Below are 22,907 nucleotides of genomic sequence, written 5' to 3' on the forward strand. Positions count from 1 at the left end.
CCCTGTGGTCTGGCACTGTTGGTGCTGATGGTGCACAGTCACCGGAGGGGTGAGGTCACTAGGGGGCGAGGCTGCCAGGGCCCCGGTGGAAAAGGCAGTGGCTCCCAGCTACCCTCCTAGCTGGGCTCTTCCATTGCTGTGCACTTTGGCTCAAGGGCATCCTTGAAGCCCAGGTGGCTATTAGTAGATCTTGACTCGGGGGTCCTCATGTTTTGAACACTCAGGGTGACAGCGTGGAAGGACACAGAGGTGCTCCTGCCGCCCACTGAAGTGTGGCACTCGTCTTGAGAAGCACATGGTTGATTGTTTCAGATGCAGGCTGAGCCAGATGCTTTTCTTACGCAGCCCCTGTGTGCTTGGGAAAACGTGTGCCAGGCCGGCTGTGGTTATTCCGGATCGGGTGGTTGGGAGACATTTTCTTGAAAAATGAATGAAGTGGGCCTGTCACGTCCAGAGGAATTGACAGAACTCATTGAGCCAGTATTTTCCGAATGACCAGCACATGCTACAGAATCATGCATGGGTAAAAGATTGAGTTTTAGTGTTAAGGACTATGGGAAGTTTATCTGGTGATTTCAGCCTTCACGTGAGAGCTGCTCTTTAACTTAGAACTTGCTGAAAGTAGTATCAGAGAAAGAAACCTGCAGTTAAATGAGAAGGCTATTAAAACAGTTTTCTCTTTTCTAACTATGTATCTGTGCAGTTGGGTGTTTTTCATGTACTTTAACCCAAACAACATTTTCCAACAGTTGGAACACAGAAGCAGGTTGGAGAGTCCAGCTGTCTTCTTAAGGCAGTCATTAAGCAAATTTTTTAAAAACATAAAGTAGTACCATTCCTTTAGATGATTTTCTCATTTAGGTACATAGGTAGTGGATTTATTATTTTAAGATGGAATTAGTAAATATTTTAGGGATTTCTCATGCTTAATTTTTAACACGGTAATTACTGGTAGGTAGCTAGAACTGCACGTACAAAAGCTGTTTAGGGTCCTCAGTAAATTAAGAGTATAAGCAAGTCCCGAGGCCAAAAAGCTTGAGAATGGCTGACTTAGAGTTCTCTGTGGGTCTCTCTACTGTGCATGTTTGTTCTGCTCAGTAATGGCTTTTAAAATTCCAGAGACCACTTGGGGACTCCTTGAAGATTGATGTTTAGGAAACGGATTCGGGCTTGGGATAGGAGCTGTTGTCTGTGGCCGTAGGATGGTCTAAATTGGGCCAAAGTGCTTTAACAGGAACACATGTTGGGTCCTAACTGATACGAATGTTGATTCTTCTGATCTCCTTTTGCATATGTCCCTCTGGGGCATCCGTGCCATTGTGTTGGAGCCCAGCTTTTAGTTGTGCTCTGAAACTCCCCACCCTGTTCGGCTTTCACACTGCAGGATGTCCCCGTCGAGGCCCTCACCACAGTTAAGCCGTACTGCAATGAGATCCATGCCCAGGCCCAGCTGTGGCTCAAGAGAGACCCCAAAGCGTCCTATGAAGCCTGGAAGAAATGTCTTCCTATCAGAGGTGTGTCTGTCTCTTCAAGACATACCGTCTTAGCCCTGTCCTGACAGCCCTGTGTTGCCCCCTTTCTTTCACTTCCTTTTCCTTATTCTTTGCTGCACCCCTGTGCCTGCTAGGGGTCGATGGCGATGGGAAGTCCCCCAGCAAGTCAGAGCTACGCCACCTCTATTTGACTGAGAAGTACGTGTGGAGGTGGAAGCAGTTCCTGAGTCGTCGTGGGAAGAGAACGCCCCCCTTGGATCTCAAGCTGGGCCATAACAACTGGCTGCGGCAAGTGAGTGACCTCCTCCTCCGCCCTGTCCCTGCCACCTGGGCCCCTGAAGCCAAACAGCGCATTTCTGCTGCTCCCACGTGTCTGTTCTGCTTTTGCTTGCAGCAGAGGGACGTTCTTGGCCGCAGCTGCCCGCGTGGTGCACTGGCCAAGACAGGATTTTTCTGTGCCTTTGTTTTCATCAAGCTGGTGGGCTTGCCACTCCCCTCCCTGGCCACCTACCAGAACTAAGCCTCGGTGCCACCCTCCCTTTTTCTCCTCCTCTCAATCCCTACCTCCTGCTGCCCTCCCTCTCTTCTTTCTAGTGAACCCTGTGAAGGATTAACGTAATTAAGGGCATCTGTGGTCCATTAATACATAAAACGAGAAAGACACTGTTAGGCCTAAGCAGTTAGCATATTGCTATCCCCAGAATACAGTTAGTAGAAATTTGTGCTGAGGAAAGTACTTGCTGGCTTGTTTTCCTAGCTCAGTCATCTTAGGCGTGTTCTCCAGATTCCTTGAGGGAGAAACTCTATGAAATTGCGGGCTGCCGAGCAGCCACAGTTGCATCTGGTATCAGCTGGTGGTTGTCACCTTTGACCTTTCCCTGGAGAGGTGCCCAGAGGCCTTCTGAAGGGTGGCAGTGGACTGTGCTCTGCTGGGGGCCTGGCGAGACCGGCTGTCACCTGAGCTGGGGCTTCTCTCCCATGTCCCACAGGTGCTCTTTACTCCGGCGACGCAGGCAGCGCGGCAGGCGGCCTGCACCATCGTGGAAGCTCTCGCCACCATTCCCAGCCGCAAGCAGCAGGTCCTCGACCTCCTTACCAGGTACCGCTCAGGCTTCACCTGGGGTCAGCCTTCCCCATGTTTCTGGGGGAGTCTGTAGGTCAGGGTGACGGAAGGCACATCTGGGCTCCGTACCCATGCCGTGCTGCATAGAAGAGCGCGGGAACAGGAAAGGCCTAGAAGCTGAGTGGTCGTGCTGGGAGTGGCAACAGAGCAGCAGTGCTGGCCTCTCACGGTCATGGAGGTCTAACGAGCATATAAACGCACAGCCCGTGCCATCTTCTTCCACCCTCGCGGTGGCCTGGGCTTGCTGCGGCTGGAGGACTTGTCCGCTGAAGGCAGGGTTGGAAGGCAGTGGTCTTCCAAAGCCCATGCCATCAGCCACTAAACCCTGGCACTCTTGCCTTCTCCCTGAGCCGCTCAAAACCTCTGTTTCACCGCCCAGAGAAGCACCGTGCAGTCGGTCCAGAAGGGTGTAGCTGACTGCATCATGCTCCTGTTCGGTGCTCGGGATTGTCCCCACCTGTGGGGAGTTCCTGAGGGGGACATTTGGGGTTTTCTCAGGTACCCAGAAGGAAGGGGGAGCCCAGGACAGCAGAGGACGTGGGGTTGGGGGAGGAGAGGGAGACAGCTGGTATCCCCGGAGCTGTGTTCTCACTGTGCCCTGTGTCTTCCATGGCAGCTACCTGGACGAGCTGAGCATAGCTGGTGAGTGTGCTGCCGAGTACTTGGCTCTCTACCAGAAGCTCATCACTTCGGCCCACTGGAAGGTCTATCTGGCCGCTCGGGGAGTCCTGCCCTATGTGGGCAACCTCATTACCAAGGTAGCCACCCCTGCCCTCAAGAGCCCTTCCCCAGTTCTGCTCTCATCATAGTACCCTGATGTAGATTTCAGGCTACTCCTCTTTGCAGAGAAGAAATATTTATTGGAAAAAATCAATCTTTTTGGCTCTGTGTGTCATAGGAGGTAGCAACCTGCTGGGGTATTGTGGCTGTTCCGAGTCTTTAAGCTATCCCTTAACGTCACTGCCACTTCCCTCGGCTTCTCAGGAGTTTTGCAGGGGTTCAGCTCAAGGGGTCTTTGGAATAGAACATGACTGCAGAGTGTCCGGTTGCTGTTGTTGGCTCCTGGACCGAAGCTGGAGGGAGCCGATGTCGTCAGCAGTGCTGTCACTAACTGCTTGTCGTCCTGTGTAGGAAATCGCCCGCTTGCTGGCCCTGGAGGAGGCCACCCTGAGCACTGACCTGCAGCAGGGCTACGCCCTCAAAAGTCTCACAGGTAGACATAGCCACTGTGCCCTTCCTTTAGGCACCCTGGGTCTAGTTTGGGGGCTGACCTTAGTTCCTGGGGCACGGAGGTTGACGGTGCCCTCTTGTGTTGACTCAGTACATATGTAAGCTCTGCGTGTCCCTCTTAGGTGGGTTTACGTTTTTGAACAGCTGTTCTCAGTTGAGCAGTTCACTTCCTTGAGCGCCCACTCTGTGCTCGGAAATTGCCTTGGAATTGCTCATGACCTTTGGAAGATGTGGACCTTCCTCGTCTTCAGTCTCATTCAGAGCCCTCACAGCAGCTTTTTCCTGTCCCCACAGGCCTTCTTTCCTCCTTTGTCGAGGTGGAGTCCATCAAAAGACACTTTAAGAGTCGTTTGGTAGGTACCGTGCTGAATGGGTACCTGTGCTTGCGAAAGCTGGTGGTGCAGAGGACCAAGCTGATAGACGAGACCCAGGACATGCTGCTGGAGATGCTGGAGGACATGACGACAGGTAGCACCGCCCAGCGACCCGGAGTAGGGACGTTGTTCCTGCTGGAGGACGGGGGCAGGCGTCTCTCCACATCCGAGGAGGGAGGGCAAGCAGCTCTGGTTCTCAGAGCTGTGAAATTCCAGAGCTGGCCTCAGTCTGTTTAGACATTTAATTAATGAATTAATGTATCTATCTAACATTTTATTTATTTGATGAGGGCGGGGGAGTGCACAGACACCAGGCAGAGCAGTAGGCAGAGGGAGAGGGAGCTGGTTGTGGGGCTCTGTCTCAGGACCCTGGGATCATGACCTGAGCTGAAGGTAGTTGCTTAACTGACTCAGCCACCCAGGCATCCCCCATTTGGACATTTTATATAAGCTTATAGAACAGAAGGAACTATGTATCCTCAGATTAGTGTCTTTTGCTGGTTCTGGAAAATTCTCTGCCATCATTCCTCTGTTGCCTTTGTCCCGGTCTCTCATCCTTGTAGACCCCGCTCTCTCATCTGTCTCTTTACTGCTCCATCATGGGGCTCATCTCATGGTCTCTTTAGGCTGACTCTGGAGAGTTTCTTCAGTTCTTTCATTTAGTTTATTAATTTTTCCTTCACTGTGTTCTTTAGTCTTAAACTGTTGAGTCCTTGTGGTTCTCTCTAGGTTTTATAGTCTGTTTTTCACTAACACTCTCTTTTCTCTTACAGTTTGCAAAAATGGCAAACATTTCTGTGTCTGATAATTCTAAGGCTTGAAATATTTATCCATTTGATTCTGCTGTCTGTTATTCCAACTCTTGCTTCTGGTGCCTTAAATCTTTTTGTATTTTGTGATTTTTGACTGTGAGCTCATGCACTCATGTTTCAAGGGGTTTATCTCTGGAAATTCTTTTTTTTTTTAAATTTTTTTGAAAAATTTGTTTATTTTAGAGAGTATGAGCGGGGGAAGGGGGCAGAGAGAGAGGCAGACTCCCTGCTGAGTGCCAGAGCCTGATGGGGGTTTGATCTCAAAACCCTGAGATCATGACCTGAGCTGAGCTGAAACCAAGAGTTGGACACTTAACTGACTATAACCCCCCCAGGCTCCCTCTGCGGAAATTTCTTTAGGAGCCAAGCCAAATACAGATTTCTCCAGTGAGGATTTATGACTGCTTCTGTGAAGCAGCTCCCAGCACTGCTGTCCTAGGGTGGTCTTGAAGGAAGTTCTGAGCTTCAGCTTTCTCAGACCTTGTAGGTAGGATGAATTTTGAGCCACCAACCCCCTCGAAGGGCAGCCTGTTAGTTCTCCCAAGGGAGATATTTTCCCCCTCTACTCAATGCCACATTGTAAGGGAAGAAATTTTGTTTCAGTGACTTGCCTGGGGGATATGGAGAGTGATTTCTAGTTGACGCTGGTGACACAGTATAGCTCTTTTGGGGCCTCATACTTTTGTTGGGAGAGTGGCATTCCCATTGGATTCTCCACATTGGCCGACCTGGGGCTTTGCATCTCGCTTTCAAATCCTGGCAGGTTGTGGAAACCAAAGCTCAGACACCAGCTTTAGGTTTTGCTAACCTCCATAGGTTCTGAATTTCTCCTGGTTTTTGGTTTTTGATTGATCTTTGCTGGTACGGCAGTTCACTGATAAACATTATTCAATATTTTACATTATTTTTAAGCGGTGAGGAGTGAGAGTAGGTCAGGAAGTGTAGTCTGCCACGTTACCAGACATGGAGGCCCTTTTGATGTATTTTCATCATGCCATGCTGAACCCACAGCCCATCACGGGGCTCGATCCCAGGACCCTAAGATCACGACCTGAGCTGAAACCAAGGGTTGGATGCTTAGCCGACTGAGCCACGCAGGCGCCCCACAGTTGGACCCTTTTGAAGCATAGTTCTTCCTTCTCCTGTGACTTGAAATTGTCTCTTTGGCGTATAGAGGGCCATCCACCTAATTGTTTTAAGACTGAAGCTTAAAGTTATAACTTGCCTTTGATTTTCCTGGAGTACAATTAGGATTATTATTTGACATTTTGGAGTACCTGTTCTAGGTAAGGGGATACTAGCTGAATAAAGCATAGTTCCTTTCCTTGAGGTGATCATTTGAAGAGGAAGCAAGAGGTATACACAGCCAACTGTGATGCACTGTGTTGACTTGGGTACTGGGGCTTTCAGATGGTATGTGGTCTGAGCATCGAGTCAATCAGCTTCAGGTTTCCAATTGAAATATTGATACTGCCATGGAGGGCATTTGAAAACTGACCAGGAAGAAAGAACCTGTTGGTGACTGTACCCGTAAAGTCTCATTGTGTGTGTGTGTGAAGCGCTCTCCTAACTGACGTGGCCACTGATTTCTGGCAGGTACAGAATCGGAAACCAAGGCCTTCATGGCTGTGTGCATTGAGACAGCCAAGCGCTACAACCTGGATGACTACCGGACGCCTGTCTTCATCTTCGAGAGGCTCTGCAGCATCATTTATCCTGTAAGCGGGGCTTCTTCCTGTGCCTCCAGGGTTTCTGCGTGCGCCATTCTGCCGGGAAGTGTCTCGGTCATGGGCAGTCTGACCAGCTGTTGGCCATTTAGTCAGCGTTTTAGAAAGCTCCACTGATGACGCAGTCTCTTAATTTTCCTCCTCCTAGTGATGGGAAATCTGATGACCTTCCTTCTGTGGTCTTAGCTTCCTAGATTTAAGGTCTAGGTCAGTCTTCTTAAAAATGGGGTCTAACCTCTGATTGCTAAGATCCTGTTGCTTTACCCATTCGGTGTGTTAATGAAAGACGCAGTATGGAGCTAAAGTGAGAAGGAATCACCCTTCTTTCTTACCACACCTGTGTTTGGTACATACACACACGCATGTATATGTGTTTCCCTCGCCTAGCTATCCAAGAGCATGGCGTGGTTCAAAGACAAGGCTGAAAACCACCAGCGTCATCAGTTAATGATGAGAGGTCTTTGGGGTTAGGCGCACCTGAGCTTTAAGTAATAGAAGGACCCTCCTCTTGACGTGGTGATTATCAGTGGCAGAGTCGTCTGGCTGCGGATGGGTTAGCATCGCTTGAGGCGAGCGGGAGGGAAGCCCCCCTCCCCTTGGTTCAGTACCATGGCTTTGATGCATTGCCCGCGTGCTCATTGTGGTAGGCTTTCTCCTCTCCCACCCTTGAGTTTCAGAGGAAATGCTTGATATTGAAGGCTATTTGAAGTGCATTTGGAATCCATTCTGAGTTTCCTATAATTATATCTTAAAATGTGTAAGGGGCTGGATGAGTTTGTGTTTCTCTCAGTGTCCTTGGAACGAAGTAGCATCATCTAAATCTGAAAGGTCTCTCCTGTCCTTCTGTGATGTCTTCTGCCGTTCCTGCCAACATGTCCTTTTCTCTGTCCTTCAGGAGGAGAATGAAGTCACTGAATTCTTCGTGACCTTGGAGAAGGACCCCCAGCAAGAAGACTTCTTACAGGGCAGGATGCCCGGGAACCCATATAGCAGCAATGAGCCAGGCATTGGGCCACTTATGAGGGATATAAAGAACAAGATTTGCCAGGACTGTGACTTGGTGGCTCTCCTGGAGGATGACAGCGGGATGGAGGTAACAAGCATAGGACATTGCCACCATGGCCAAGAACATGGCTGGGGTTACATCCAGGTTCCTCCCTACTTAGTAGCCGGTTAACCCTGGGCAGGTAGTTTGCTTCGGCTTCCTTCTTATAAATGGGGCCAGTGGGTCCCACCTACGTACCTTACCTGGTGTTAAGGTTAATTACCTATAAAGGGCTCTGCCCAGTGCCTGGCATGCAGTAAGCAAATGGTTAGTGGCTCTTGCTTGTCATGGAGTAGGAGTTTATTATTCTTATTGTTCCGACAGAGACTCCCAGGGATTCCAAGTTAATTAAGCTCCCTAAAACTAGCATAGTGGCCCCTGGGAAGATTTCTGGCCCTGTGTCTGGTACCTTGTCGTAGAAGACCTCCAGGGTCTGGCCTTGTCACCTAGGGGTGGGAAGCATGTTGGGGAAAATAGAGAATGGTTTTTCCAACGGAGCCTGAGGGGGTCTCTGGGTGGGATCCTGGAGTCCGTGGTTTGGGATAAGGGTGTTTGCTACTTCTGAAATTGTGTCCCAGATTGTGTGTGTTGTGCACACACGTGTGGTTTTTAGAGATGAGGAGTCGATGGGTCCAGAACACAAAAATGATGAGTTATGAACCACTGCTGTGAAGTGCCCTTTGACCTTGAAATGTTCTTGCCTTATAATTATTTGGAATAACAGCTCATCTCCTCTGCTGTTCAGCTTCTAGTGAACAATAAGATCATTAGTTTGGACCTTCCTGTGGCCGAGGTTTACAAGAAAGTCTGGTGTACCACGAATGAGGTATGTGCTTGTTTTCTTGCTTGGAGGTGGGGTTTTACTTTTCTGACTTACGTGGACTTGTACCGGTAGAAGCCATTATTAATCATCGCTACCCCGCTGGTAACCGCACTCCCACAGCGGGCCTTCCCTGTTTGTGGTTGTGGAGAAAACCAGTCATCTTGTTCTCCTTTTGAGGCATCCGACCAGAGGTAGAAGAGCTTCAGGGAAGGAGGAGCGTTTCTGGCCGTGTGTAGTCGGACTGGGCAGTGTCGGAGGAAGCATGTGATGGGGCGTGCTTGCTGTCTTGTACCCTTTATACACGGACACTTCTTGACCGAGACGAACTCTGGTTCTAGGGGATTGCTCAGTTAGAACATTTTCCTGTGGCGGCGTCAAGGAGCGAGCATGGTTCAGTGTTACTAGCCGGGGCATTGAGATGCAAACAGGCAGTTGTTCTTGAGGAGGGGGAAGGGAAGTGAAGGACACTTGGTGTTCTGGCCCTTTGGCCCCCTTGGTACTATTTGACCTGTCCTAAGGGTCTCATATACTCCACTTCCTCCTCCCTCCTCTTTCTCTTCCCTTTTTCCCGTTCCTTCCTTTCCTCCTCCTCTGTTTCTTTCCCTTCTTTCTGTTTTCTTCGCATTCCTTTGGTGGGGTAATTTTTAGTCAGTGAGTCAAAACAAGGAACTGAAGTAGGGCGAGCCAGTGTGCCGCTGAAGCACGGTGAACTTTTCTGTGTTTAGTCCCAGTATTTCTGGAGAGTTTAAGACCCTCCATTGGTAGTGTCTGCTGGTACGTTTTGGCCGTCAGTCTGTCACATGCTTTTGCTTGTTTCCTTTCTGTTCTGCTGCTGTGCTGGGAATCCTGGTCAGTTGGTTGGCAGAGGTCCATGTCGAAGGTTGCCCCATCTAGTGATCTTGTCATTGACACTTGAACATCAACACAGAATGGTACAGATGTGATCCCTGGTACACAAAAAAGAAAGACCAAGCTTGTACGGCTGCCTTTGGAAATGGTGGCACGGAACCCAAAGAACGTCCATGGGCAGCTCCCCTTTTGAACCACGAGGCAAGGCAGAAGTTCAGGGGCACTGCCTTTCACATTAGGACTCAGTCCACCGATGGGTTCTTCTGGCAGAGTCCAGAGTTTGTGGTACCTTTTTATCAGGGCCTTCATCAACCTGCCTTTTTACCCCACTCCTCTGTTTCATGGATCAACAGCCTGTCTCCTTAGCTGCTGGCTAGAGCCTGTTCTGTTTTCCTTTTCTTTTTTAAGGTTTCATTTATTTGAGAGAGAGAGGTGCTCAAGGGAGAGAGAGAGACAGAGCGCACCAGTGGGGAGAGGGGCAGAGGGGAAAGGAGAGAGAGATCTCCAGGAGACTCCATGCTGAGTGGGGAGCCTGACACGGGGTTCAGTCTCACGGTCCTGAGATCATGACCTGAGTTGAAATCAAGAGTCAGACGTTTAACAGATTGCGCCAGCCAGGCGCCCTGAGCCTACTCTCTTTCCTCTGTCTCGGTTTCTGCCTTTGTTCTCCTGCTGTTCTTTCCGTAAGTTCCCATTGGGCTCCCATAGCTGGGAGTACTTCTGCAAGCAGCCTATCTGACTGGGAGGTTCTCTCCCACGAGGGTTTCCTCTCCCGAAGCTGAGCATGGGGCTTAGGGGCCGATAACTTGAATTAATGTGGTACCTGCTCTTCAACTTCATTTCTTACAGGGTGACTTCAGACCCGTTTCTTACCTCCAAAATGAGAACGATGTAGTTGGGAGAGTGCCTAACTTAGTACCCAGTGTACAGGGACCTGTGACGATCCTCCAGTAAAACCTTGAGTAACTTGGGAAGAACTCTTTCCTTGTTACATGGTTATGTGAAGACCTCAGGATTGGATTATGCTCTTGCTTTTGATTCCTGAGTCTTGAATCAAAGCTCTTTGATCTGATTGATCTTGCTTGTTCTGATTCTTTGGGAAGTGGTCCCCATTGGTTAGAATTCATGCTCCTGAAGGAGGCACAGGCTTGGAATTAGACTGTGCTTATCATTGGATAACTCTGAAAAAGCTGCTTCACCTAGTGTAAGAGGATGATGTGAAGTGCTTGGTTAGCATAGAACTTAGCACAGAGTAAAACACTCGGTACGTGATAGTGATTATTGTTGTTACGTACAGTTTTAAGGAAATTAAGCAAGATTGTGTTTATAAAACGTTTCACACAACTCCTGGCCCATAGTAGACACTACATAAAATTAACTGCTTTTCTTCTACGTGAATTGCAGTACGCTTGGATTCTAGATGTTGTGGTTAAGATCTTGTAGAGAAATAGAAGAACGAGGCCAGGTGTTGAGTCCCTTGCATTTACTGGACCTATTTACAAGCATCTTTGTCCACTGCCTCTGCTCAGGGAGAACCCATGAGGATTGTGTACCGCATGCGAGGGCTGTTGGGCGATGCCACCGAGGAGTTTATCGAGTCCCTGGATTCCACTACAGGTAGGCCCTTCCCACAGACACTGCTGTGCCTTGGGTTGGGGGGTCTGGGGCAGTGAGTGGTTCCCGTCCTGGGATTTAGGGGTATTCTGAACACATTCTCCTCTAGCTCCGACTGGAATTGACGGGAGGTTACTTCTCCAACTGAAGAAAAGTGCAGGCATCTATGACTCGATTCCAACCCTTCCGGAGTTAAAACAACAACAGACTAGGGATAAAGTGCAGTTAGCAACAGACTTGAGTTCAGATTTATTTTTAGTTTAGATTTTGTGTGTGTGTGGGGGGGGTGGTGGTTGTGGTGCTTGTATTTTCACATACAGTGATTGTAATTGGCTTCAGTCTCGTAGTTTAATATCCAGTTTCAATACTTTCCATTGCTATGCTTTTCTTGGAGATAAGAAAGAGGGAACTAGCTCTCAGCCTGGAAGAGGATTATCTGTTTTCTTTCCATCCTTCCCTTCCCTTCCATTTCTGTTTGGCTTCCCTTCTCCCTCAGATGAAGAAGAAGATGAAGAGGAAGTGTATAAGATGGCTGGTGTGATGGCCCAGTGCGGGGGCCTGGAGTGCATGCTCAACAGACTGGCTGGGATCAGAGATTTCAAGCAGGGACGCCACCTTCTCACTGTGAGTTGGGGGCAACAAGGTGGGAGCAGCCCTGTGCTTTGAGAGCAGCCCCTATGGAGAGAAGCCTGTGGCCACTGTGCTGTGTAACTCTAGAGGGCGGCATGGTGCCACAGGCCGGGGCAAGCCAGCCCAGGGCCTGGCAGCCTCCCTGAGCCCTCTGGGCCCTCGGGTGTCCTGTGTCGTCGGCGTCTCCCACCGTCCCCCGCTTCTTGGCTCTCCTCTCCCCACCAGAGCCAGTGCGCTGGCGCCTTCAGCCGCGTCTCTTCAGTCACCTGTGGAGCCAGTGCCTTCCTGTTTTTCCTTGCCAAACTGTGCTTGAGTCCATTATTACTGCTGCTGCTTTTTAAATTGATGTTCTAGGTAGTTCTTTCATTTTTTTGGTAGGATCTTGCTTGCATCGTCATCTGTCTCCTAAGGAGTAGAGGATCCCAAAGGCACCATAAATATTACACTATTATTTTCGGCTCCGGAAGACATGAGAACGTGTATTATTATAATCATGTTTTAAATGACCTATGTGAAGATTTTTTAAAAAGCATTGAAAGAATTAAAATCTGAAAAATGTAAAAAACTTCTCATATCTTGATAAAAGAAAAGTGTAAAAAAAAATAAATGACCTTTATGGTTCTGAGTTCCCATAGGCCATGAGCTTTGGGACCTTTCTGTCTACTCTTAGAGTCCGAGTTAGTAGTGGAATTTCCTTGAGACAACAGAAGTGTCACCTGTTCCACTGGGAATCGGTGTCCTTGCTATACTTTTAGAGACGGTAGAGATATGCCAAGCCCACGTGGACTGTTGCCAGAGGACATTGCTATTTAAAATGCCAGTCTGGCTGGAGAGCCTCCTTACCTTCCTATATGTCTTCTCAAGAAACACTTTCCTTACTGTTCCTACAATTTGGGAAGAGTACCTACTGATTGTACAGGACCCCTCTCAGACATTTTTTTCTTGCTTGTCCCCACATTTTATACTCTTGGATGGCCTCTTGAGTTTTGACCGGCTTTTCTTGGCAGGTGCTTCTGAAATTGTTCAGTTACTGCGTGAAGGTGAAAGTCAACCGACAGCAGCTGGTCAAGCTGGAAATGAACACTTTGAATGTCATGTTGGGGACCCTAAACCTGGTAAGGAGTATGGGCTGCAGATGACAGAGTGAGCCTCAGAAGTCCTGGGTGGAGGAGGGGCATCTCAACTCTGGGCTCAGATGAAATGGGTTTGTGGCCTTTTCAAACCCTTTATCTCTATCTGGTTGATTGCCCCAAGGCATGGATCATTTAAATTGTCTCTTTTCCTGTTGGCTCACCCCTGTACTGCTGCCAGGACATGTAAGACCTTTCCTGGTCCCTTTCCTGAATTCAGATCAGAGATAAGAGGAAGTTAGCCTGTGAAACAGTCCAGACTGCACATAGTTGGAGAAGTAATACCAGTGTCCTCGGGGCAACCAAGATAGAGATCTGGAACATTATGATTTCACTGTCTGCAAGAGTCCACACACTTATCTCTCAACACACACACACACATACACACACACAGACACGTGCGCACACAGATACACACACACGCACACAAACGCATGTCTCTGGCAATAAGGCCAGGAAGGATATTATGAGGAGCAAATCCCATCAGCAATGAGTGGTTGTGGTCTTACTCTCAGAGTAACTGAGTCTCCTCCTGCAGGCCCTGGTAGCTGAGCAAGAAAGCAAGGACAGTGGTGGTGCAGCTGTGGCCGAGCAGGTGCTTAGCATCATGGAGATCATTCTGGATGAGTCCAATGCCGAGCCCCTGAATGAGGACAAGGTACGTGGGACCAGTCCATCTGTGTGCAGACACTGGGAGCATATACTGTGGCTCGTTGCAAGCAGCAGGTTTGTTTGTGTGTCCAGCTGTGTCCCCCAGGAATGATTGAACATGCTCTGGTCATAGAAATGACAGAGCTCAGCTAGTGATGGCGTTGAAGCTTGAAGTCTGTGGCTTTGAAGGAAACGAAGCTGCTAAGGATATTCTTCGACTCGCGAGCTGCTCATTAATGGAATGCTGGCATGTTCCAGCTGATAGATAGGGCCTTAGCCCAGCCCCTCATTGTCCAGTTGAGGGAACTCCCAGCCCAGAGAAGTAAAGGGAGCTGTTCAGTGTTCTCTAGTTGGCTGCTGGCAGAGTAAGGTGGAGAACCTGGGTCTGCAGCTTCCCAGTTCAGTGTCTCTCCACTGATTTCACCCTTACCTTCTCCTGTCCCTGATGGTACTCAGTGTTTTGGCTAGAGGTGTGAACAAGTTGAGTATGAGGCAGCCTGTGTTCTCCTGGGAGAGGGGAGAGTATATTAATATTTTTGACTATCTGAGACTATGAGTAGAGCCACACAGAAACTTAGAAACTAGTATCAAGTAGAACTCACACTGTTCATTATTCTCCGGGAAGTACTGAGCCAATTTTTCTAGGGCTGCTTCTGTTGGAGGTAGGTGACATCCGAGGTTCAGATACTGGCTGACCAAAGTTCTGACCCTGTTTCTGAGCCTTTTTTCCTCTTTTCTGCTGCAGGGCAACCTCCTGCTGACGGGTGACAAAGATCAGCTTGTGATGCTCTTGGACCAGATCAACAGCACCTTCGTTCGCTCCAACCCTAGTGTGCTGCAGGGCCTGCTCCGTATCATCCCGTACCTGTCCTTCGGCGAGGTGGAGAAAATGCAGATCTTGGTGGAGCGGTTCAAGCCATACTGTAGCTTTGACAAGTATGTGCTTGGATTTCAGATGGCCACGTGAAGGTCCTCCCCAACACTCTGAGCTAGTTCTGTGAGACTTAGGAGAGGAATCACAATTTCTGTTAGATTTTCATTTGCTTGTCCGGCCTTTAAGGGGTTTCTTGTAAGTGGGGAGTCAGTATGTTGTGTTGGCTCAGCAGAGGGGGTGAAGGGACTGGTGAGATGGGACAGGGGCATGACAAGATGGAGAGAGTCATGTGTGCAACAGCATGAAAACGCGAGAGAACGTTGGGCATGTGGGGGACGTAGCAGGTAAGGAGGAGTGGCAGGAACCAGATCAGCGGGCTTCTTGTGTCATGCCAAGAAGTCTAGACTCGATCCTGTAGACTATTGAAAATTGTTAACCAGGAAGACAACGTGATGCACGTGTATTCTCTCCTTCACTCCCTGGGGCTCTGCTCTGTGCTCCAGGTACGATGAAGACCACAGTGGCGACGATAAAGTCTTCTTGGACTGCTTCTGTAAGATCGCAGCTGGCATCAAGAACAGCAGCAATGGGCATCAGCTAAAGGATCTGATTCTCCAGAAGGGAATCACCCAGAGTGCGCTGGACTATATGAAAAAGCACATTCCCAGCGCCAAGAAGTAAGAAACAGCTCTGTCAGGGTGGCCACTTTCCTTTCCTCTTTTGGTTCCTTTTCTCCTTCATTGCTGTGGCCTAAAGCTCCACGCAGTCCCCTTTGACCCTCCTTAGGGTCTCCCTCCCCTTCTAGAAACCATCAAGGTGACCACTCAGCCACCGCAGAGCCTTTTGGGGCTGGGAACGGGGTGGGGGCAGCCTAGTGGTTCCTGTTTAGAATACTCACTTCTGGGAGTGCCCGGGTGGCTCAGTGGGTTGGGCCTCTCCCTTCAGCTCAGGTCATGATCTCAGGGTCCTGGGATTGAGCCCCACGTCGGGCTCTCTGCTCAGCAGGAAGCCTGCTTCCCCCTCTCTCTCTGCCTGCCTCTCTGCCTACTTGTGATCTCGCTCTGTCAAATAAATAACATCTTTAAAAAAAAAAAAAAAAAAACTTCTGTCCGGCTGCCTAGCTGATCTGGGTGATGCTTCATGATTCTTGAAGGCCCTCTGGAAGGGTCCCTTTAAAGAAGCGGGAATAGAATCAACAGCTGGTTTCTAGATAGGTTTTGCTCCTCTGGCATGCTAAGCAGCTGCTTTTCCTTTCCAGTCTGGATGCTGACATCTGGAAAAAGTTCTTATCTCGCCCAGCCCTGCCCTTCATCTTGAGGCTTCTTCGTGGGCTGGCTGTCCAGCACCCTGCCACCCAGGTGAGTGAGTAGCCAGCGTGCCCATGGACCTTAAACTCTGGAGGCGGGACATGCGTGTTGAAGGAGCCACACGCTGTGATCTCATCTGTCATGGCTGAATGAAGAGAACTGCCTAGATTAGCCTTAGGATGTGACTTCCCCCAGCATGTAAGACTCCTAGAGTAGAGGGGCCTCGCAGAAGTCATCTTTCTGGTTCAGCTCTGTGTGGAGAGGAGTAAGCTATAGTGACTGACTTTATCTTTGACTCTTTCTTACGTGGGGCTTTATTATCCCGTGGGTCAGCTGAGCAGCAGTGCAACTGAAGGTGCGGCTGGCAGGAGTGTGAAACAATCGTGATTTCTGGCTGTAGTCATTGGGGTCATTTGGGACATTTACAGAACCATCACCACCCTCTCCTGCTCTGCTTCGGGCAGCTGGAAACTTTGTTCTCAGAGAGACCCACCGTTCCATTCTGCTGCTCATCCCTGATCTGTCTCCCTGCACTGAGTGGACGTATCTGGTACCCCTCATAGATTGTCACTGGCCCAGACAGGTGGCCAGGCTGGAGTTTTTCTAAATTAAACTTCATTTTGAGGTAATTGTAGGTTTATCTGCACTGGTTAAGGAGAAATCCCATGTACCCATATCTTGATGGTGACATTGTATGAAGCCATATACAGTATCACAGTTGGGATATTGACACTGATGTAGTCAGGATTCACGACAGTTCGTCATCACAGAGATTCCCCCTTGTTCCCTTTTGTACCCTCATCCACGCCGTCACTGATCCTGGCAGCTCCTGATCTGCTCTCCGTGGCCGTAATCCTGTCCCTTCAGGAGTGTTACGTCAGACAGCACGGAGCCTTTCGGGCTTGGCTTTTCTCACTCGGCATCGTTCTGGGGGCTCCTGCGGGGTGTATGTGTTGACAGCCTGTTCTTTGTGTTGCTCAGTAGCGCTCCGTGCTGTGGGTTCCGCAGGCTGCTCCACCATTCACCCATTGAAGAACACCTGGGCTATTGCCAGTTTTGGGAAGTCACAAATGAAGCTGCCGTGAACATTTTTGTATACGTGTACAAGTCTTCATTTCTCTGGAGTAAATGCGTAGGCGTGGAGTTGCTGGGTTGTACGGTGGTGGCGGATTTAATTTTATTAGAAACTGCCAAGCTGGTTTCCAGAGTGGCTGCCCGTTTTATGTTCTCACAAGCAGTGGGTGAGTGAGCTGCTGGCCCTGCGTTGTCACCGGCATTTGGGAGCACCTAGCCACTTCGATAGGTAGATGGTCATGTCTCATGGCGATTTTAATTTGTATTTCCCTAATGTTTAATGGTGCTGTACGTCTTTCCATGTGCTTTGCATGTCTTCAGTGACCTGCCTGCGTATATCTTTTGGCCATTTTCTTTTTTTTAAGATTTTATTTATTTATTTGAGAGAGAGCATGAGTGAGGAGAAGGTCAGAGGGAGAAGCAGACTCCCCGTGGAGCTGGGAGCCCGGTGCGGAACTCGATTCCAGGAATCTGGGATCATGACCTGAGCCAAAGGCAGTCGTCCAACCAACTGAGCCACCCAGGCGTCCCTCTTTTGCCCATTTTCTAATAGGATTTTTTTTTTTTTTTTTTTTTTTTGGGATACTGAGTTTTGAAAGTCCTCGTGGCTGGTTTTTTTTCTGTGAATGGTGTTCTTCATGGAATGTAATCCCATGTTCTTATTTGGTGATCGGTTCTGATAGCTCATTCCAAAAGTAGGGTAGGGTAGCTTGGCTGTAGGGTTCTTACATCTCACCCAGTCTCTGGTGTTCTAAATTTCTGTTCAGTTCGGTGGGGGCGTTCATAATTACACCTTTGTGGAGGTGATTCTTCTTGCATGGGAGTCACCACATATATTAGTTTCTGTGCTCCTGTCTCATCTGTTTATATGCCGGTGAGTCCGGGAGTGGGGCTGTGATGTGGCCATGCTTGGGTCTGCTGATTTCTCTTAGTAACTCTTTGGAGTTACTAAGTCAAATTACTTTCTTCAGACGAAGACTTTAGTTAGGGAATCAGCATTCACACTTGACCAGCAGCATGCTGTTCAGCGCTTGTTGTGTACCTGTGCCGTGCTAGGCCAAGGCGACACTGGCGACCAGGGTGGTCACAGCCTGTGCCTCTGGGAGCTCACTGGTGGAAGGTAGAGCCACGTACCCAGTGACGAGTGCAGTGGGAGAGGGGCCAAAAGAAGGAGGATGCTTTGGAAGAAAGTATGGCATCTGCTAAGGCCCAGGAAGAAGGCTGCTGGGAGTGCTCGGGGGTTGGCGGCGGATGGGGCTGGCGAGAGCTGACCTTGATGCATCATGGGTCCAGGGCACATTCTCCAAAGAGAGGAGTATGCGTTTTCTCCTGAGGGCCATGACCCAGGGCATGAACTGGAAGGAGGGGAGATGACAGATAGGAGAGACAGTTGGTTGCCTTTTATCGTAATCCAGGTAAGAGGTGAGGGCAGCTGAGCTAGTGTGTGAGGTGGACAGTGGGCGGGGCTCAGCGCAGTGTGGGAGGCAGAATGAATGGGATTTGGGGATTGGGTGCACATGAGGGGTGAAGAAGCTGGATAAGTCAAGAACTCTGCTCAGTTTGGGGTTGGGCGACAGGGGAGTGATGGTGCCCCTGAAGGACATCCTAGGAAGTTCGAAGCAGGGTACAGGAGGGCTTGTTCCGTCAGACTGCTGATGTGCGTCTGCTCGCCCAGTTAGAGTGTAAGCATCGGGAGTATCGGGCCTTTGTTTCCCCAGCACCTGATGCACGGCTTCCTTGGATGTGTGCACGCGCACGCATGCAGCGACCGCCCAGCGAGAGGCGGTCGGGGTGCTTGTGCAGGGGTTCCCTAGACCATTGTACTGTGGGCTCAATGTTTAGGAGCAGGAGATAGGAGGTGACCTGTAGTTTTGCTGAGGTGCAGGTTGGAAGCGTACCTGCTATGAGGGCAGGTTTATAAACTGTGAATGATCTTAGCTGAGTGCTAAGCTTTCGCATTGCAAGTTGGTTCTGTTGTTTGCCGTTTATTGTCAAATCCATACGGTAGTAATTACCATTAATATACTTATGCAGGGGTTGGGGGCATTTTGGTGGGACAGTGCACCTTCTCCACTCACCTGGAGAGCTTTGTCGAACCTGCCCTGGTTTCCGTGTTCTGTTCTCCCACCCGTGTCAGTGACATCATGCAGTCATGCAGTGATTGCCAGCCTTCTCAAGCACAGGGGTTTCGGGATGATAACTATTTGTTTTTAAGATTTTATTTATTTTGTCAGAGAGAGTGGGGGAGAGAGAGAGGTAGGCAGAGAGAGAAGCAGGTAGAGGGAGAAACAGATTCCCCGATGAGCAGGGAGCCAAATGCAGGACTCAATCCCAGGACTCTGGGATCATGACCTGAGCCAAAGGCAGACGCTTAACCAATTGAGCTACCCAGGTGTCTCTGGCGATAGATGTTTTTTGAAAAGTGTCTTATCCTCACTCCCACTTGTAGTTGTATCTCTAACATCCCTAGGTTGAGAAAATCCTGTATTCCTGGGTTTGGTGGACACAGGGCTCCCAGAGGAAGAACTTAGCACAGTCCCTGTGAATGTCAAGGTCTGCTCTGCTCGGGTCCCTGAGCCCACCACGCAGGCCTCATTGGGTGCTGCTGCTGTAGGGAATCTTACCTGAGCCCCTTTCTCTTTCAGTGTGCTGGGTGCTTTACATCTAAATATTTGTGACTAATTTTTAATCTTCACTGCAACCGTGACATTATCCTTTTTATTTTATTTTTTATTTTTTTAAAGATTTTATTTACTTACTTGACAGACACAGCAAGAGGAACACTAGCAGGGGGAGTGTGGGAGGAAGAAGCAGGCTTTCTGCTGAGCAGGGAGCCTGACGCGGGGCTCCATCCCTGGATCCTATGATCACGACCTGAGCCAAAGGCAGCCGCTTAACAACCGAGCCACCCAGGAGCCCCATCCTCTTTTTATTTTCTTTTTTTAAAGATTTTGTTTATTGTGGGTGAGGGGGCGACAAGCCAGAGGAGAGGCAGAGAGAGAGGGAGAAGCAGACACCCTGTTAAGTAGAGAGCCCGATGAGGGACTCGATCCCAGGATCATGACGTGAGCCGAAGGCAGATGCTTAACTGAGCCACCCAGGTGTCCCCATTATCCCCATTTTATAGATGGGGCACTGGAGCCAAAGAGGAGAATGCCTGGTCAAAGGTCAGTGACAGGGTCAAACCCTCCTCCATTTGTTGAAAGTTTTGAAGCACACAGAGGATCTGATTGAAACTGAACAGATGACATGAGATTGAGTACAGTCTGTTGAGTTTTCTAAACCTACAAGCTCCTGGATAGAATGCTTGTTCACCTAACTGGAAGCATATATCTCTCTGGTCTCTGCTTGGCAGGTTCTGATTGGCACAGACTCCATCACAAACTTACATAAACTGGAGCAGGTGTCCAGCGATGAGGGCATTGGGACCCTGGCGGAGAACCTGCTGGAGGCATTGCGGGAGCACCCTGATGTAAACAAGAAGATCGACGCTGCCCGCAGGGAGACTCGTGCTGAGAAGAAACGCATGGCCATGGCAATGAGGCAGAAGGCTCTGGGCACCCTGGGCATGACGGTAAAGCCACTCTCCAGGAGTCCCCGTGTTCTCGTCTATGCTGCTAAGGAGGAGGTAGCCATGCTTCGGGACAGAGCTGGGTTGGGGACAGTGGAGGTGAAGGCTGGCGAGGAGTAAGAGGGAACCAGGTGTGCCAGGCTCCGTACCAGGTTCTTTACCTCCTGTGATCTTCTTGAGAACCCTCAACAAGATGTGTGACTATGGTCCTACTGCACAGATGGGACTCAGAGGTTAAATAACAGGTTCAGGGAAACACTAAAAATGGGGATGATAACCCTTGCTTATGGAGGATTTACTGTTTGCCAGGCCCTGTGCTTAGGCACCTTGCTTGTAAGACTTTATTTAAGCTCTCATGTGGTTCTGTGAGGGTGATATTACTGTATTCGTTTTCTGGTTGAAGTAATAGAGGCTGAGAAGTGAAGGAAGTAGGCCAAGGCGCATGCTCAGTAAGTGTCTTCTCCAGAGCAGCAGGTTGGGTGTCGGCAGCTTCAGAACCCCCATGGGAACCGTGAAGTGAATCCTAGTGCTACAGCCCTTGGCGGCTGAGACTTGGGAGTGCTGGCACAAAGAAAGGGGGCTTTTCTGGTGGCGCGTGGCAGCCTGCAGGAAGAGAGTAGTAGAAGAATCTGGGTCTCTACCCTCATTGGGAGCCACCTAAAGAGGTTTCCTTTCCATGCATCCTCCCTCTAGTGTCTGTGGAAGGGCAGCCCCGCTCCTGAGCATCCCCAAGCTAGGGTGGGGGTGGGGGTGGAAATCCCTTTCTGACATGCCACTTGGGTTCCCCCGCAGACGAACGAGAAGGGGCAGGTCGTGACCAAGACAGCGCTCCTGAAGCAGATGGAGGAGCTGATTGAGGAGCCGGGCCTCACGTGCTGCATCTGCAGGGAAGGGTACAAGTTCCAGGTAGAGTGCTTGGCTTGGCCTGGTGGGCAACCTGGCTGCTTGCTCCGGTGGCATCCTTCTCCTGCGGGCCTCCTCATTCTTGAATGAGCTGGTGTCGAGGCGTGTCTCGGGGCCAGCTGTCCTTTCTAAAAGGAGGAAGGCAGACTGCTCTGAACAGTAGCCTTGAGCATCACCATCCTCACCACTGCCACCGCCACCACCAGTGGCACCACCACCATCATCACCACCACGCCCCCACTGCCACCACCACTATCACCACCATCACCACCGCCACTGCCACCAGTGCCACCACGCCGCCATCACCACCACCCCCACTGCCCCACCACCCCACCACCCCCATGGCCCCCACAGCCGCCCCCGCCCCCACCGCCATCATCACCGCCCCTGCCGCCACCACCACCACCATCACCACCAGGACTACCACCACCATCATCCTTGGAACTACCACTCACTGGATTCCTTCTGTATGCTAGTCCCAGTGCCTAGAGCTTTCTGTAATTTTGTCTTTAAAGCTACAGAACCCCTAGGGACGCCTGGGTGGCTCAGTTGGTTAAGCAGCTGCCTTCGGCTCAGGTCATGATCCCAGCGTCCTGGGATCGAGTCCCACATCGGGCTCCTTGCTCCGCGGGGAGCCTGCTTCTCCCTCTGCCTCTGCCTACCACTCTGTCTGCCTGTGCTCGCTTGCTCTCTCTCTAACAAATAAATAAATTAAAAAAAAATTTTTTTTTAAAAAATAAAAAAAGCTACAGAACCCCTAAATTATGGATGGTAAAACAAGGGTCACGTGATAAAGGCAGAATTCTAGCTCTTGCTTCTCTGACTCCAGACCTGGGGCTTAAAAAAAATATATCATTCTGCTTCTAACCAGGCTATCTGGGAGAAGATCAGGACTTCTACCAAACTAGATTTACAACTGAAAGGATCAGAGCAGCAAGTGACCCATTTGTTCCCCTAAAGGCCTACAAGGCGTTCTCGTCCCTTCCAGCTCGAACGTCCTGCTTAGCATCCATGCTACTGAAGGGGGCTGCAAGCCTTCTAAGTCCTGCTGATGGCACAGGCTCCTGGGAGCAGCCCGATAAGTTTTGTAAAGCAAGTGACTTACCCAGAAGGCACTTATTCTTTATTTTCAGCTATATAAAGCAGCCAAAAGAAAAGAGTGACAATGTAGACTTCCATGTCTGCCTTCCTATTCGCACAGCCTCTGCGTTACTTTGGTTGCTCCCCATGTTCCTCGTTTCCCTAGGGCTGTGCCTGGCCAAGTGCTTAACCAAGAGACTGAGGTGCTGACCCAGCACCACCTCTCTGAGTGCATTCCTTCTTGGTGGGGGAGGCCTGCGGGTCCCTCTCTTCGGCTTCACCGCCTCCCAAAGCCTGCCTTGGGGGTCACCTCACCTTCTCCTGGTGTCTTTACAGCCCGCAAAAGTCCTGGGCATTTATACCTTCACCAAGCGGGTAGCCTTGGAGGAGATGGAGAACAAGCCCCGGAAGCAGCAGGGCTACAGCACCGTGTCTCACTTCAACATCGTGCACTACGATTGCCACCTGGCTGCCGTCAGGTAGGCCCGGGCTCCTCTGTAGACTGCTTCCTCAGCTGTTTCTGTCCCCGCCCGTGCTGCGTCAGAGCGGGGGCAGCTTGCCTAGGGCCCTGTACTGGGAGGAGGTCGGATTCTGACC

General features: G+C 50.0%; 1 protein-coding gene across 1 annotated transcript in view; it reads left to right on the forward strand.

Annotated features, from left to right (window-relative positions):
- Positions 1-22,907, forward strand: part of UBR4 (ubiquitin protein ligase E3 component n-recognin 4) — a gene marked incomplete at its 5' end in the record, with an annotated part of 134,946 nt that overhangs the window by 99,581 nt on the left and 12,458 nt on the right. The window contains 19 exons of the mRNA XM_080800779.1: positions 1,385-1,514; positions 1,628-1,785; positions 2,483-2,592; positions 3,233-3,374; positions 3,748-3,829; positions 4,141-4,314; positions 6,629-6,750; positions 7,655-7,852; positions 8,550-8,630; positions 11,006-11,093; positions 11,587-11,714; positions 12,728-12,835; positions 13,389-13,508; positions 14,247-14,437; positions 14,879-15,052; positions 15,634-15,733; positions 20,112-20,330; positions 21,120-21,233; positions 22,647-22,789. Coding sequence (XP_080656905.1) covers positions 1,385-1,514; positions 1,628-1,785; positions 2,483-2,592; positions 3,233-3,374; positions 3,748-3,829; positions 4,141-4,314; positions 6,629-6,750; positions 7,655-7,852; positions 8,550-8,630; positions 11,006-11,093; positions 11,587-11,714; positions 12,728-12,835; positions 13,389-13,508; positions 14,247-14,437; positions 14,879-15,052; positions 15,634-15,733; positions 20,112-20,330; positions 21,120-21,233; positions 22,647-22,789 — 2,582 coding nt within the window. The remainder of the gene's footprint in view (positions 1-1,384; positions 1,515-1,627; positions 1,786-2,482; positions 2,593-3,232; positions 3,375-3,747; positions 3,830-4,140; positions 4,315-6,628; positions 6,751-7,654; positions 7,853-8,549; positions 8,631-11,005; positions 11,094-11,586; positions 11,715-12,727; positions 12,836-13,388; positions 13,509-14,246; positions 14,438-14,878; positions 15,053-15,633; positions 15,734-20,111; positions 20,331-21,119; positions 21,234-22,646; positions 22,790-22,907) is intronic.

This window comes from Martes martes, assembly GCF_963455335.1.
Source record: "Martes martes genome assembly, chromosome: 4".
Taxonomy (NCBI): Eukaryota; Metazoa; Chordata; class Mammalia; order Carnivora; family Mustelidae; genus Martes; species Martes martes.